Source organism: Pelophylax lessonae, assembly GCF_965119305.1.
Source record: "Pelophylax lessonae genome assembly, chromosome: 2".
Lineage (NCBI taxonomy): Eukaryota > Metazoa > Chordata > Amphibia > Anura > Ranidae > Pelophylax > Pelophylax lessonae.
The window spans coordinates 97,191,002-97,207,100 of NC_138769.1; the positions used below are offsets into that span (position 1 = coordinate 97,191,002).

Genomic DNA, 16,099 nt, shown 5'->3' on the forward strand with positions numbered 1-16,099 from the left:
AAGGAGCTGTGTCTGGGCTCAGGGTGAGCAGTGAAGGAGCTGTGACCTGGGTGATGAGTGTGACCAGTGAGTGACTCGTCCCCTGTGTCTCCTCCTCCCCGCCCCCTGAGCGGAGTGTGAAGGCGGCTCTCCCTGGCTGTGTTGGGTCAGGAGGGGAGAGGAGGGGAGGGGAGGGGAGGATGGAGAGAGTTGTAGATTGGTGAGCGCACTGATCACATCTGTTCCCCGCCGCCTGGGATGGGATTACATTTCTGTACATTGGGAGTGAATGAGGCTCTATAGTCAGTGTGTCCGCCTCTCCCTCCCCGGCCCGTGCATTCATCTAACACCGGATCATGTGCCTGTAATCTCCCACCCCGAGCACCGGATCACACCGCACCCGGCTCTATGAGGATCTACGGGGAGCACTTTGTAAAGTCAGATCCTAGCACCGGACTGCTGATCCCTCCCTATACAACGACTATGGCTCTGCCAGGACTCTGCACCTACCATTACTGAGGAGTGCCTATCTCTGCCAGGACTGTGCATTGCCTATCTCTGCCAGGATTTTGCATTGCCTATTTCTGCCAAGGCTGTGCATTACCTATCTCTCTACCAGGACTGTGCATTGCCCATCTCTGCTAGGACTGTGCATTGCCTATGCCTACCAGGATTTATTTTAGTGCATTGTCTAGCTTTGCCAGGTCTGTACTTTGCCAGGGCTTTTCATTCACTAGAAGCCTCATTGTTGTGTATACCCCTTACTCTGCCAGGGCAGTGCATTACCTATCTCTGCCAGGGCTGTGCGCCCACTAGAATCCTTATTGCTGTGAATACCCCTACTCTGCCTGGACTGTGCACCCATTAGAAGAATTATACTGTGTATGCCCTATTTCTGCCAGGGTTGTGCATCAAGTAGAATCCTCATTGCAGCGATTCATTACTCTGCCAGGGCTGTGCATTACCTATTTGTGCCAGGGCTGTGCACCCACTAGTAGCATTAGTGCTGTATATACGCCTTCTGTGCCAGGGCTGTGCATTACCTATTTGTGCCAGGGCTGTGCATCCACTAGCAGCATTAGTGCTGTATATATGCCTTCTGTGCCAGGGCTCTGCATTACCTATTTTTGCCAAGGCTGTGCACCCACTAGTAGCATTAGTGCTGTATATATGCCTTCTGTGCCAGGGCTGTGCATTACCTATTTGTGCCAGGGCTGTGCACCCACTTGTAGCATTAGTGCTGTATATACGCCATCAGTGCCAGGGCTCTGCATTACCTATTTTTGCCAGGCTGTGCACCCACTAGTAGCATTAGTTCTGTATATATGCCATCTCTGCCAGGGCTCTGCATTACCTATTTTTGCCAGGCTGTGCACCCACTAGTAGCATTAGTTCTGTATATATGCCATCTCTGCCAGGGCTGTGCATTACCTATTTGTGCCAGGGCTGTGCACCCACTAGAAGCATTAGTGTTGTATATACCCTATCTCTGACAGGGCTGTGCATTACCTAGCTTTGCCAGGGCCATGTACCCACTAGAAGCATTAATAAAATGTATACCCTATTTCTGCCAGGGCGGTACATTGCCTATCTGTGCCAGGGCTGTGCACCCACTAGAAGAATTAGTGCTGTATATACCCCATCTCTGCCAGGGCTGTGCATTATCTAGCTGTGCCAGGGCTGTGTACCCACTAAAAGCATTAATAAAATGTATACCCTATATCTGCTGGAGCAGTACATAACTATCTGTGCCAGGGCTGTGCACCCACTAGAAGCATTATTGCTGTGTATACCCCATCTCTGCTAGGGTTGTGTATTACTACCTGTGCCAAGGCTGTGCACCCACTAGAAGCATTATTGCTGTGTATACCCCTTCTCTGCCAGGGCTTTGCATTACCTATCTGTGCCAGGGCTGTGCATTGACTAGAAGCAATAATACTGTGTATGCCCTATATTTGCCAGGGTTTTGGCTATGTGTGCCAGGGCTGTGTATTACCTATATGTGCCAGGGTTGTGCACCCACTAGAAGCCTAATTGCAGTGTGCCCCATTTTTGCCAGGGTTTTGGTTATCTGTGCCAGGGCTGTGTATTACCTATATGTGCTAGTTCTGTGCACCCACTAGAAGCCCCTTAGCTGTGGACCCCCTGGTTTCCAGTTTACTTCAGTGGATCTAACTTGTGTCTCTTCTGTCTCCTCCAGGATGCCAGCCGCAGCTGGGGACGGGCTCAGCGAGTCTCCCCCCAGGTTTCTACTTGGGGAGAAGGCGCCGGTGCAGCTGGAAGAGTCCTTCCTTCCATCCTGTGTGAGCATCGTGTCCCGGGAGACTCTGCGCAACTTCCAGCATACCAAGAGAGTGGGCAACTACCTGATCGGGAGGAAGCTGGGAGAGGGCTCCTTCGCCAAAGTCCGAGAAGGGCTGCATGTGGTCACTGGAGAGCGGGTAAGACACCACAACATAGTATATCTCTGTGCAATTGTGCTGTGTTATATATATTCTCTTACATTGAAATATTTCTGTGTGCTCACATCTTAGTACATCTGACATTTGCAGAGGTGCTGGGCTTTACTGCTGGTCATATCAATATATCATCAACCTTATTAATAAAAATTGACCCTTCAATTGGGTCGCTCCAACTGCTTGCAGTCGGGACGGTAAACTCGCTTTTATACATTGATCCCTTTAAATGACCAAAAATTATTGAAAAAAACTACACAGAATTCAGAAGATAAAATTGCAAAACTACCACAGTTGTAAAAACGATCAGAATTTTACAACTCATCTGATCAAGGTAATCTTATGTTCTAGTCTTGCAAAAAAAATGTTTAAAAGTCTTAAAATGATAGTGACCAGAATGGGTATAACAAAGATTATTTAATTGATTATATTGATATGTCTGTGGCCAGCATATGGTCCAGGGGTAAAGCTGACCGCTTACAATATGATTGTGCATTGTGACTATAGAGAATAGTACAAAATATGTTTGAGTTTACATAGGATCCAACATATTCCTAACATCAGAGTGACAATGTATAAAACGGTGATTGGATAAGTGTGACAAATTTGAATTAGATCTAGCAGAGCTTTCCACACACCTTGCAACCTCTTCCTTCATCCAGTTTGACATACTTTTTGATAGTTTCATTTTTACTCCATTCAACCTACACTGAGCAGATTTTACAGTCCAATTGTAATGTGTTTGGCCATCTTAAGAGCTGTTTTGTTCTAAGATTCGTCTACGATTTAAAATGTTTGCAATAATGGTACAACTTTATTTGAACGAGTACACGTTTTGATGTTGAGATTGTTTCATGTGACTGGCAGACTTCAAGATTGACACAAATTTACAGGATGAGCCTCTCTAATGTGAATACTATGTAGTTGGCTTTTCCATCCAGGTTGGATGATATCAAAAAACCTTGTCTATATATATATAGTCCTGTGATCTGATAGATTGTGTTGGTCCTGGACTCTGACCATTCCTGCTTTTCAGGATTTCTTCCTAGATATTTTGGTCCAACTTTTATAGCATACATTCTGCTTCAGTTCAGGTTTTATCACCTGTTGATCTACCATGGGATATTGAGTTATTTTCAAAGTAAGAAGCATAAAAACACGTCATTGTGATTATTTGTCAACATACTAAAGTTCATCTCATTGGAACTGTAGTCTGCTGGGGTTCCTCTGTGATCGGAGTGTGCGGAGAGTTTAGAAGGACCCATTTGGCAGAGAGCTTAGTTAGACCTATCTGGCAGAGAGCTTAGTTAGACCTGTTTGGAGGATAGTTGAGTTAGACCCATTGGGTGGAGAATTTAGTTGGACCCATTTGGTAGGGAATTTTGCTAGACCCGTTTAGAGGAGAGTTTCGTTAGACATGTTTGGTGGAGAATTTAGTTAGACCTGTTTGGTGGAGAGTTTAGTTAAATCCATTTGGTGGAGAGTTTAGTTAGATCTGTTTGGTGGAGAGTTTAGTTAGATCCATTTGGTGGAGAGTTTAGTTAGATCCATTTGGTGGAGAGTTTAGTTAGATCCGTTTGGTGGAGAGTTTAGTTAGATCCGTTTGGTGGAGAGTTTAGTTAGATCCGTTTGCCTGAGAGTTTATTAGACCCTGTGTGGTGGAGAGTTTATTTAGACCTGTCTGGTGGAGTGTTTTAGTTAGACCTGTCTGGAGAAGAGCTTAGGTAGACCTGTTTGGTGGAGAATTTAGTTAGACCCATTTGGCAGGGAATTTAGCTAGACCCGTTTAGAGGAGAGTTTCGTTAGACATGTTTGGCGGAGAATTTAGTTAGACCTGTTTAGTGGAGAGTTTAGTTAGAGCCGTTTGCCTGAGAGTTTATTAGACCCTGTGTGGTGGAGAGATTAGTTAGACCCTGTGTGGTGGAGTGTTTTAGTTAGACCCTGTCTGGTGAAGAGCTTAGGTAGACCTGTTTGGTGGAGAGTTTAGTTAGACCCATTTGGTGGAGAATTTAGTTAGACCCATTTGGCAGGGAATTTAGCTAGACCCGTTTAGAGGAAAGTTTCGTTAGACATGTTTGGCGGAGAATTTAGTTAGACCTGTTTGGTAGAGGGTTTAGTTAGACATGTTTGGTGGAGGGTTTAGTAAGATCCGTTTGCCTGAGAGTTTGTTAGACCCTGTGTGGTGGAGTGTTTTAGTTAGACCTGTCTGGTGAAGAGCTTAGGTAGACCTGTTTGGTGGAGAGTTTAGTTAGACCCATTTGGTGGAGAATTTGGACCCATTTGGCAGGGAATTTAGCTAGACCCATTTAGAGGAAAGTTTCGTTAGACATGTTTGGTGGAGAATTTAGTTAGATCCGTTTGGAGAGTTTAGTTAGATCCGTTTGCCTAAAAGTTTATTAGACCCTGTGTGGTGGAGAGTTTAGTTAGACCTGTCTGGTGGAGAGTTTATTCTGACCTGTCTGCTGGAGTGTTTTAGTTAGACCTGTCTGGTGAAGAGCTTAGGTAGACCTGTTTGGTGGAGAGTTTAGTTAGACCCATTTAGTCTAGAAGTTAGTTAGACCCATATGTTGGAAAGTTTAGCGAGACTCTGTTTAGTGGAGAGTTTAGGTTGACCTCTATGGTGGAGAGTTTAGTTATCCGTTTAGTGGAGATTTTAGTTAGACCCGTTTGGTGAAGAGCTTAGTTAGTTCTGTTTAGCAGCAACATTTCTTTGGAAATAGATATGTTGTCAGACATGTGTTTTTGTGTTTTGATGCATGACATGATCATCTACTGTGGGTGGGAACTCTGATATACTGCCACCGAGGAGGCACAGCTAGAATGACACATTTCAGCAATGCTGAAAAGAACAGTTGTGTCGTAATTGCCAATCAGGACTTGTCTTCTGATTTTAAAGCAAGCTTTCATAGAGATTCTATGTACCCGTGGGCTGAAATAGATGCCAAGCAGACATTCCCTGCATATCCTATCAGATCTAAAGTAGAGGGACCTGAAGCCCGAAAACTGGAGTGATCCAATCTGCAATGAGGCAGCACCTCTGTTATTACCAGATTTTATTCTTCCTATTGGTGCTAGAGGGGCACAGAAACTTTAAAAAAGCTTAAAAATAACAAAGAATCCTGTTGAAAGTGACTGACAGTTGAATCAGACAATAAAACAATTATAGTTTTCCAGTCCTAATCATTCATTAAGAGTGGTTACTATTTGACTGCGTATCCTAATCTTTTTTGGGAATAGCATTAAATTATGTGTCCAGGAAATAAAGATCCTAATGCAAAAAAAGGAAAATATCTGGAAAACAGACAATAGTACATCGCCTTGTCCTGTCCTTGGGGTCACGTTATTGAGAGATGGTTCAGACAAGGCTTTTTAGATAGTAATTTACATTCGGGTGGTCCCTGTCCCAGAGGAACTGCCTGTGGCTGTTTGTAGCCCTTATAGTCCTATATACACCTTGTGGCACTTTCTACATAGCACACCTGGCAGAACAAAAGCTGTTAAACAATGTGCCAGTGGGTGTGTAATTAAGTCGTTTTACAGAGAGAGAAAAAATACATCAAGCAAGTGATCCATGGTGTTACTCATTCATTGACATTTCCGACAGACACAACAATGTCTTGATGCTGTGGCTGACTTCTTTTGTATTTATATCTCATTTGCCATTCACACAATTCTATTTTATTGTAACCATCCCTTCATAGGGATAATCCAATTTTTGGAAAAAAGTACAACTGGAAAGGGTGAGAATCCTTGCCGGGTGTTTATTGCTGTCTCTGTCCCCCAATGGGGCAATCTTCCCACTTCCTGTATGGTCACCAGGACAAAAAGTGAGATGAAATCTCCCTAACAGGGAAACAGCTATAAAAACTCCTGAATTATTCAAAAGAAAGAGTGCACTGGATTGACGGAAAATCACTTTTTTTTATAGACAGTCCAGTATTCTCTGTTTATTGTGCCTTAAGCCCTGTATACATGGGCCAAATGCCGGCCGACATCCTGGTGTGTATGGCACCCTGTCTGACAGAAGCTGGGCGTTTGGCTGGCTTTTGTTAGAAGAGCATGCTGGAAAACCGACAGTTTGCCGGTTCCTGATCAGCGCTGTCAGTCAATGGCAGAGAGTGCTGATCGGAGTGTCCTGGCACAGGGGGCTCAGGGGATCGCTGTCCTAATGTCGGATTGTTAGTACAGCAGGTCCAACTGGAGCTGACAGGTTTTTTTTTCCTGCTAGGTTGAACGTAAAAAAAAAATAAAAAAAGGATCATTTGTACCAGGCTTTAGACCATGGGTGTCCAACCTTTTGGCTTCTCTGGGCCACACTGAGTGTAGAGAAATTTTCTCGGGCCGCATATAAAATATATACTATTAGTTAAGGTACATAAGTAATAAAACACCGCCGCACCCTTCCCGTGCTGCCGCGCCCCCCCGCCCCCCCCAACACTAATTTAACACAACTAGTGGATGATGCCCTCCGAGGCTGCCTCTGTGGCCGTGCCCCCGACTCGACTTCCTTCCTCCCCAGCAAAAAATAAATAAAATTGTCAGGGGGGAGTGGGCCTCATTGCCTGCGGTTCTGGGCCACATGCGGCCCCCGGGCCGCAGGTTGGACATGCCTGCTTTAGACTAAGCTGGATACACATTCTACAATTTTTGTTGTTCACAATTTTTGTTGTTCAATTTCCTTTAGATTTACCTTCAACTATATAGTGCAAGGGTCGTTCTGATTGCATACAATTTAAAAGTGTTTAAGTTTGACCTCATATGACCTCGTATGGTTTTGGTAAATCTGAAGGAAAGTTGTACAAGAAAAATTGTATAAAAATTGTGTAGTGTGTAGCCAGCTTTAATCTCGGAAGCTATCCGAAGTTAGTACAGCGATTTCCCCCGCTTGCGTCCTGACGGGGGTGCCCCCCCCACTAGAACACTGCGATTAGCGTTCTCCGCTCTTAGCTGCGAGCGCTGATCAGGAGCTGGACGGTTGCTGGTTTTCCAGCATGCTCGTCTGACAGAAGCTGACTTCTGTTGGATCGGCTGGCATAAAGTCAGGGCTGAATGTCGGCCGTTTTTTTCTTAACCAGCTGATGTCGCCTGGCATTCGGCCCATGTGTATGTGGTTTAAGAATCAGAAGTTCTGATTTCATTGACTGCTCTTCTTGTATATTTTCCCATCCCACATGTTCCTGGATTACAGGCTCATCGGTAGCGCGTGCTGTAGTGATTACCAGCTGGACACTGGGTATTTGACAGATCAGTACACATATTGGCCAGCACACCATGGATCTTCATTTGCAGTCCAAAACTTTTTTTACAGAAAGATCACATTACATGCCTGATGAACGGGTCCTGCACGGCTCCGAAACGTTGCACTGATTCTTTTGTGATGTGATCTGCAATAAAAGTTTTGGACCAAGATCCGTGGTGTGCTGGCGAGAACCAGGGAATCAGAATTTTCAGAAGACGCTCAGCAATGGCAGCCAGCTGTGTATCTGTCATGATAGTACTGTGTGAAGATCCATTATGTAAAATGATATCCTGTGCTCAAAGTCCAGTGGATCTCACATGAAAATCTCCAAGATTTAAACCTTTCTTTGCTGAAGTGTTCCAGATTTGCTGGCTGCTGCGCACACCTCGCTAGTAATCCCGCACCTGGGAAGACTTAAACTTGTTATTTATTCTGATCCATCCATTATTGTCTATAAGAAAACTCGGGATAATACTTTAATATAGGGCATAAGTTCACAGCCATACAGGATGAGGCCCCAGACATAACAACCGGGCTGTTTTAGATTTTAAAGGTACGTATTCAAAAAACATCTTCAGCTATTATATGGGAAAAAGACGATTTTTTTCCTATTACTTTTCCAGTTATGACACATAGAATATACAGTATGCCGTACGGTTTACAGGTTGCCATAATTTATGGTAAGCAGTCAGAAACCATCTAAATTGATCTGTGGGGAGCTGGATTAGTTGTTATAGGTTGGTTATTTATTTATTTTTCTTATTTCTCCTTTGAGGCCCCGTTCACACTGGGGCGAAGCTACTTTGCTGGGCGACCTCATAGGTCGCGGCACGCTGCTCGCACCGAGACCTCAGAGTGGCCGGCACGGACTTCATAACATTGAAGTCTATGCAGGTCGCTCGGGGTCGCCCCAAAGTAGCTCCGGACCCTTTTTCTAAGTCGGAGCGACTTGTGTCGCTCCTATTAGAACGGGTCCGCAGCTTCTCTATGGAAGGCGACCTACGGCGACCTGTCAGGCGACCAGGTCGCCTGACAGGTCGCCCCAGTGTGAACGGGGGCTAAGACTCATAAAATGTATCTGTAACTAGGCCTTGGATTTTATTTATTCGATTCACACTGGCCCGGTTCACACTGCCGCGACTTGGGATCCGGACTTGTGAGACTCCAATGCCTCGTTTCCACTGAGCGGATCGGTTCGGGTCGGTTCGGTACGGTACGCTAATTTGAGTGTTTCCATTATGAAAGTGGCCCATACAACCGAACCAAACCGCACCATTCCTGGTCCTGCTTCAGATGTAGGGCCATAGGAAATGGTACGGTACGGTTAGGGCAGAGCTACTGGCGTAACACAATAGATTCCACTGATTGGCGGACAGGAAAACTTCAGTGCTCACGTCAAATGAAAGAGCAAAACAAACACCTCATTTGGTGTAAACCCCGCATGGTCCCTGGTGGCCCGACTTGCAGTGGAAACGCTCACCTGAATAGACCGGACCATTCTAACCCTTCCAAACTGTACCGACCCGAACCGTTCCTCTCAGTGGAAACGAGGCACAAGTTCCGTGACATGTGAAATCCCATTTTAGTCAATGAGAGCTGTCTTGATTAGTACTACTGAAGTCACTGCGACTTTGGAAAAGGTTCCTCTACTACTTCAAGGCAACTTCTATCCGACTTGTCCCATAGACTTTAATGGAAGTTGCCTCCATGTTGGATCCTTATCTTGATTAATGTGATTTGGATCCAACATTATAGGAAGAATACCCTTGAAGTTGCCTCGAAGTAGCCAGGCAAAGTCGAGCCGACTTTTAGGTCACGGCAGTTTGAACCAAGCCTAAGGGGGTTTCCCCTAATTTTAAAATCGTTGGACCCAACAGGAAGTAAGAGGAATCACCTCTAAAGGCTGGTACACATTATAAGAAAATCAGGCGAATGATTGTCCGGTTTTCCTCGATGTTTCACAGGAAGTCGGAACCATGGAGGGAAATAATTCTTGCACGACAAAGGCTTTTTTTTTTTGTTGTTGTTTATTGTTTCTGATCATGCGCAATCTATCGTTTTTAATTTTTATCGTATGAAAACAGTACACATTAAACGAAAATAGTTCGTTCTGTTCACATTCTAGAAACATTTTGGAGTTTGCCCCTTCGTTAATTTTCATTTGCAAAGTCGGATTCGGATGTCGAACTTTGTGTACACATTATACGAAAATCGAACAATTGTGCCTCTTGCAGAATTTTTCTTCCAATTTTCTCATAGTGTGTGCCCCACTTAAAACGGTAGTAAACCAATTTTTTTTTTTAACTTGCAAGGCAAAGTTATAATGTGCTAGTATACATCGCATCGCAAGTGTGAAACTTACCTTAGAACGAATCCCTTGCAGCCGCGAGCTGTCACCGGGTTTCCATCTTCACCCGTCTTCCTTTTGGGTTCGCTGACTCCGGCTTTTTGAGTGGCCGGAGCCACTATGATGTAACTCCTGTGCATGTGGGCAAGAGCCACCGTTTACAGCCTAGGGCTCTGAAGAAATGACCCGGGTGGCCATTCCTTCAGAGCGCAAGTGCCTGTGATGTCACCGGCTGCATGTACAGTAAATATCTCCCAAACGGTGCAGGTTTAGGAGATATTTAAAGTACCTATAGGTAAGCTTAATTATAGGCTTAGATAGGTATATATATAGGTATAGGATATAGATAAAAATCACGCAGGAGAGTTTACTCCCACTTTAACACAGAAGTTGCTATAATAGGTGTCTCCACTGGAAGATCACATGTAACCTGTTCCAGTGACACTTTTCACCTTTTGGATTTCCTTTAACCAAGATACATAGAGAGGGTGAATCTTCCTAGTGGGGCACATACAGTAAAAATAGCTAAAGCCCAAAACTGTCCCTAAAACTAGTGAAAGCTACAATTAACACCCAAAATACATACTTGTGATTAAGAGTGGTCCTCCTCTTATTTCCAACTACTTTTAGCCTAAAGCTTAGTACACACGCAACGAATTTCCGCCGACCGGTCATCCATCTTTTGTCCAGAGTGGTGTTTTGTTGGTTGGAATGTGCCTAGACTGCACACGAATTTTGTCGACCGACAGAATTCTACTTCAGAAGTGATGTCATGTGTTGGGTTGCTTTCTTTGTGTTCTTTCTTCTCTGAGCATGCCCAGTCTTGCTCATAGGATTTTTCCCTGTCAAAATCTGTACTGACTGCACGAAAATCGGACGTGTTTTGACGGAGGACAACAATTTTATAGCCCGCACACCAGAATTTTTTCGGCCGAAAAGTCGGAGTCGGTTGTCGGAAGCATCATACTAACAAGCTGAAAATCGGCGGATCGGTCGTCGGACGAAAATTCCCGGCCGAATTTCGACTCGTGTGTACGGGGCTTAAATCTACAGCCAAGGGTGCAATAATGTGAAAGATGGGTGCATTAACAACCATCTGGAAAATATCTTTCTATTGACAACTGTGGAAAAGATAAAAAAAAAAGATTTGTGTTAGTTCAAGCATCTTACATAGATTTCTATTCAGTGCTGAAAGCTGTTATTTTTCTCCTACTGGAAGAGGTGTTAATTAATTAAAGTGTAGTACTGTATCTTCTAAGATTGGATTGAGGTCTCAACATTATCAAAAAAGATCCTTTCCGACAGTATGTCTTTAAGTGCACTAACTACCTACCTTATGGGAATTGGCCATCGCTTTTGTTAAATTATCTGCCACTTCCTATTTTATCATCTTTGACATGTACCACTTCATGTGTAATTTTTTTTTTGTTGTAACCATATTAACATGCATATCCCCCAAGGAAAGCAAATCCTATCTTTCTTTTGCAGTGTTTCAAAGGCCCCATTTAAATGGCTTCTAAAAATAGACATCAGATACTTGAACTAATGAGATGATTAAGAATGGGCTGAGACTCGTGTAACTTGAGTTCTCATGACAGGGTCCAGCATTTGATTAACTGTTTGTACCAGGTACAATGTCTCAGAGCCTGCGTCATAATGCTCAACGTCCTATTATATATGGGGGAAAAAAGGGCATGTTCGATGAGCCTTGTCATTTTTTATAGCTCCTTCAGAATTCTCAGAATAGAAGTGGAATGCGTCCTTTGTGCACTTATTACACCGAGAATATGCCATTTTGGTCTTTCTAAATATAAATTCTTGATGGCTGTCTTGTTTCGTGGTAAGTGAATCTCAAGGTGATCTCAAGTTAGTCAAGTTACCATGGCACTGAGGATTGTTCAAAAGGTCAATTGATAAGTAGAAGCAACAAAAATGTTGCTGCGGCAAGGGAGCCAGTTTTAAATGCCCTAGGTCTAAATGATTGTGGCTTTCAGTCTTTGCCTGGTCCTGCAGAATTTGAGTATAATAAAACTTCTTTATTCTCTTGCTTGACCGTAATTTTATTGTAGACATGCCCTGACTTCCATATGACTTGGTAAACATCAAAGAAGACTTTAGGTCAGTTCACTTAAAAAAGTATTGTTTCAGGTGGAGTCTGCTGGGCTGGGCCACCAGTAGGTTGCTCATTACATTTTGGGGACTAGTTTTGAGAACTGCTCTTAGTAGCCCTTCATGTTGGTTCTGTCTAGTTTGACATCCCAACTGTGAATACAATGGAGAAGGGTCAGAATTATCTACTGGAAGATTTTTCCTTAAGCCCCGTACACACGCAACGATTATCGGCCGACCGATCGTCCGTCTTTTGTCCAGAGTTGTGTTTTGTTGGTTGGAATGTGCCTAGACTGCACACGAATTTTCTCGCCCAACAAAATTCTACTTCAGAAGTGATGTCGTGTGTTGGTTTGCTTTCTTTGTGTTCTTTCTTCACTGAGCATGCCCAGACTTGCTCATCAGATTTTTCCCTGTCGAAATCTGTACTGACTGCACGAAAATCGGCCGTTGTGTTGACGGCCAACAAAAATTTTATAGTCTGCACACCAGATTTTTTTCGGACGAAAAGTCGGAGTTGGTTGTCGGAAGCATCATACTAACAAGCCGAAAATCGGCAGATCGGTCGCCGGACGAAAATTCCCTGCCAATTTTCGACGCGTGTGTATGGGGCTTTACTTTCAATCCCTGTGACACCAAACCAAGGCTTAGGGAGTATGGGTGTAACTGAAATAGAAAGACATGGATATCAATAAAAAAAAACCTGGACCAAGTTTCTATTTCTTCTCCACTTTACTAAAATACTACTACTGTACTACTACTTTCAAGATAAAAAATAACGAATGCAACAACCAACTAGTAAGTGTCTAGAACTGTCAGTATTAGAAGTACCAGTCTACAAAGAAAAGCCAAGGTGTTTCTCAGGCTACAAAAGTCCCCTATCTTTAGGGCTGAGAAATGGTAGTTCAAAAGTCTTAACTGCTATAAGTTATTCTAATGAAAGGAAATTTATATTCCTCGTCCTCGTATACGCCAGGAGGTGCTTACATCATTTCTTATCCTTGAAGGCTTCTACAAGGACCACTAGTAAGATCCCAGTATGGATTGGGAGCTACGAGCAAAACCCATGAAATAAACCTACGAACATGAGTTGTCAACTGTCAGTAAATTCATGGACATGTTGTAAAATCCATGATTTTTACATCTGTCCATGAATGTCCGCTAAGGACGTACAGATTTTACTGTGTCATGGATTTTACAAACTGTCCTTGAATTTCTTGATGGTTGGCAACCCTGACGAGGGCACATCTTCCCCAAGTCTACTATACCCCAAACCCAAATGGCTCCACACTTCTCCTTTACACAGATTATTTAGTGCTGTCTGTATCCCTGTTGAAGAAATTTACTCTCATTTGCATTCCTGGGAATGACCGTTACGTGGGCAGGAAGTCCATCTATTGTGCCGCTTGACAACACAGCTTACATAAAAAAGACTGAGAGCCGGTTCACACTGAGGCGATCCGACTTGCCGGGGCGACCTGTGAAGTCGCGGTGCACAGCGCGCACCGTGACCTCGGAGCGACATGCATGGACTTCATATCATTGAAGTCAATGCAGGTCGCTCCAGGTCGCCCCAAAGTAGTACAGGACCCTTTTTCTAAGTTGGAGCGACTTGTGTCGCTCCTATTAGAACGGGTCCTGTGCTAATCTATGGCAGGCGACCCACGGCGACTTGTCAGGCGACCAAGTCGCCTGACAAGTCGCCCCAGTGTGAACCGGCTCTGAATTTTATTTCCTGATTCTGCCCTACTCAGTAGTAAATACTGCAGAACATAAGTAACCACCCAAAAAAAAATGTTTAAAATTTTTCCTTAGTGTTTTGTTAGTTAGAGGCATGGGGACAGTAAATCCATCCTGAGACATCTGATATGCTTTTACTTATTCTGAGTTGGTATCTTACTACAGAGCCCAGCAAGGAAAAAAAAAATGTCAGCTCTGTGCCCGTAGTATACTTCTTCAAAAAAGTCTTAACAGTGGCAGATCCCATTATTTTGTCCTGACCGACTCCATTTAGGCCCTCATTTTGTTGCGCCGAGTTGGTGTTTTGGCTGTGAATCTGCTGAACCTCAGTGTTTTGTCTATGTCTTTCTCCTAATCCTGTCAGTCAGAGGTCTACAATAGCAATAGTGTATGATATTTTGTATGTGTATATTTAGACACTCACATCTGCGCTAGACTATCCTTGATGAGCAGCCAAAACTCATTCCCTCGACAGCTCTGGTTATGTTAAATAGTTTGTAGTTTTTTGCTGTAATATTTAAAGTGAAAAACCTCTACAAACAAACTAAATGGCTAGATTTACTCAGTATATATGTCCTTCTCTGCGTGATCCTGATCTTAATCGCTAGAAGATTATTTTGGCTCTGGAGTATTCCAAAACTTTTTGCACCGTAAAACTGTATCAGTTTATATCACAGACACCGAGAAGGCTGCCATCTTGGGGGCTTCATGGGAAAATATTTTATTAATTTAAATAAATTATTTGAGCTGTTTGCAATTTTTTCTTTTGGTTACAAGAAGCAATACAGAGTTCTGCTGATCTAAGTTAGGTTACAAAAAGGAAAAACAGTTGACCATTCTGGGTAACATTTGGCACTTTTCCACTGCAAGTAGCGGCTCGGCTCTACTCGGCCCTGCTTGGCCTGGTTTGCTTTTCCACTGCTGGTACCGCATGGTACGGTGTTGGAACGGTTCGGTACGGTATGGTTTGCTTTTCCACTAAAGTAGTACTAAAGTTAAGTGGGTGGGATAACAACGGGGTGGGTGGGATTCTCTGACCAATCGGTGGCTAGTAGTGACTGCATGCAAAGGATTGTGGGATATGGTACCGGGTATGGTACCTCTTGGAACCACAATCGTGGTGGTACTGTTTTTGAGAGCCGTACCGTTCGGTTGCATGCAGTGGAAAAGCGCCGCCGTACCGTACCGAACCGTTCCTACACCATACCATGCGGTACCAGCAGTGGAAAAGCACAAAAGCGAGCCGAACCATTCGGTTCCATGCAGTGGAAAAGCACCAATCCTTTTTGCAATTCTTTCTTACGTGAGGCCTTTTGAAGCTGGCCCTACGCTAGGCTTCCATTAACTCAGGAGATATGACCTGTGTTATTTAATAATACATCTCCAGTTTGCAATGCTAGCACTTGGCCAGGAGCCCTGTGAGTTGACACGTTATATACCTTATGGACGCAGAACTATAATCCAGTTATGTAATTTGAGGCAGGTAACTGGCGTAGGAGATTTATACATAATCCTCTTGATGAATCGCTTCCTCATCATGTTGTTTATGATTATTTCCGTCATCCCCTGACAGTTGGCAAAGGCGTATATACTCTGGCTCTATCTTGTATACAGGTCTAGACTCCACCGCCTAGATCCTGAATTTTTATTCCTTTTAACCCAAGGGGAATAGGAAGAAACACATTTGAACTGTAGACTTCAGAGCAGATCCCCGGATGAAACACTTTAGTATACGGAAACAGTGTGTTTAACTTTCTACCCTGTTTTACAGTGGGGATGGTGAAGGGGTAATTCTACTGACCCTTATGTTAGACATTACAGGTTGTACAGTATAGTGAAAGAGTCAGACCAGAATTGGCATCCAGAGACGAGGTGATGAATGTCTAGTACACAAGTGTCAAACACAAGGCCCGCGGACCAAACCTGGCCCTCCAGGCCATTTCCTGTGGCCCTCACACCTTTCCTGGAGCTGCAGTAGAGCTCCAGCCCTTCTTTGGGCCTCCTCCAGGCCTTGCACTTTCTGCTTCCTAGCTCTGCCCCCAGCTTCTTCTCAGCAGCAATACAAGGTAAGGGGGTGCACTTTGATGTAAGGGAGGGTGGGGGGACTCTTGACATCTGATGTAAGGGGGTTATGATACTCTGGACTTCTAGTATTACAGATACAACTGGCCCCTTGAGGGCAATCATAATGCTGATGTGGCCCTCGATGACGTTGAGTTTGGCACCCCT

At 44.0% G+C, this 16,099-nt stretch overlaps 1 protein-coding gene across 2 annotated transcripts in view; it reads left to right on the top strand.

Moving 5' to 3' along the window:
- HUNK (hormonally up-regulated Neu-associated kinase) overlaps positions 1-16,099 on the top strand; it is a 133,227-nt gene that overhangs the window by 44,052 nt on the left and 73,076 nt on the right. The window contains exons 1-2 of one of the 2 annotated variants that reach the window (XM_082246283.1): positions 615-683; positions 2,180-2,420. In XM_082246283.1, coding sequence (XP_082102409.1) covers positions 640-683; positions 2,180-2,420 — 285 coding nt within the window. In that variant the 5' untranslated portion in view covers positions 615-639. Of the gene's footprint in view, positions 1-614; positions 684-2,179; positions 2,421-16,099 lie in introns of those variants that run through there. The other variant, XM_082246282.1, reaches the window with a different exon arrangement.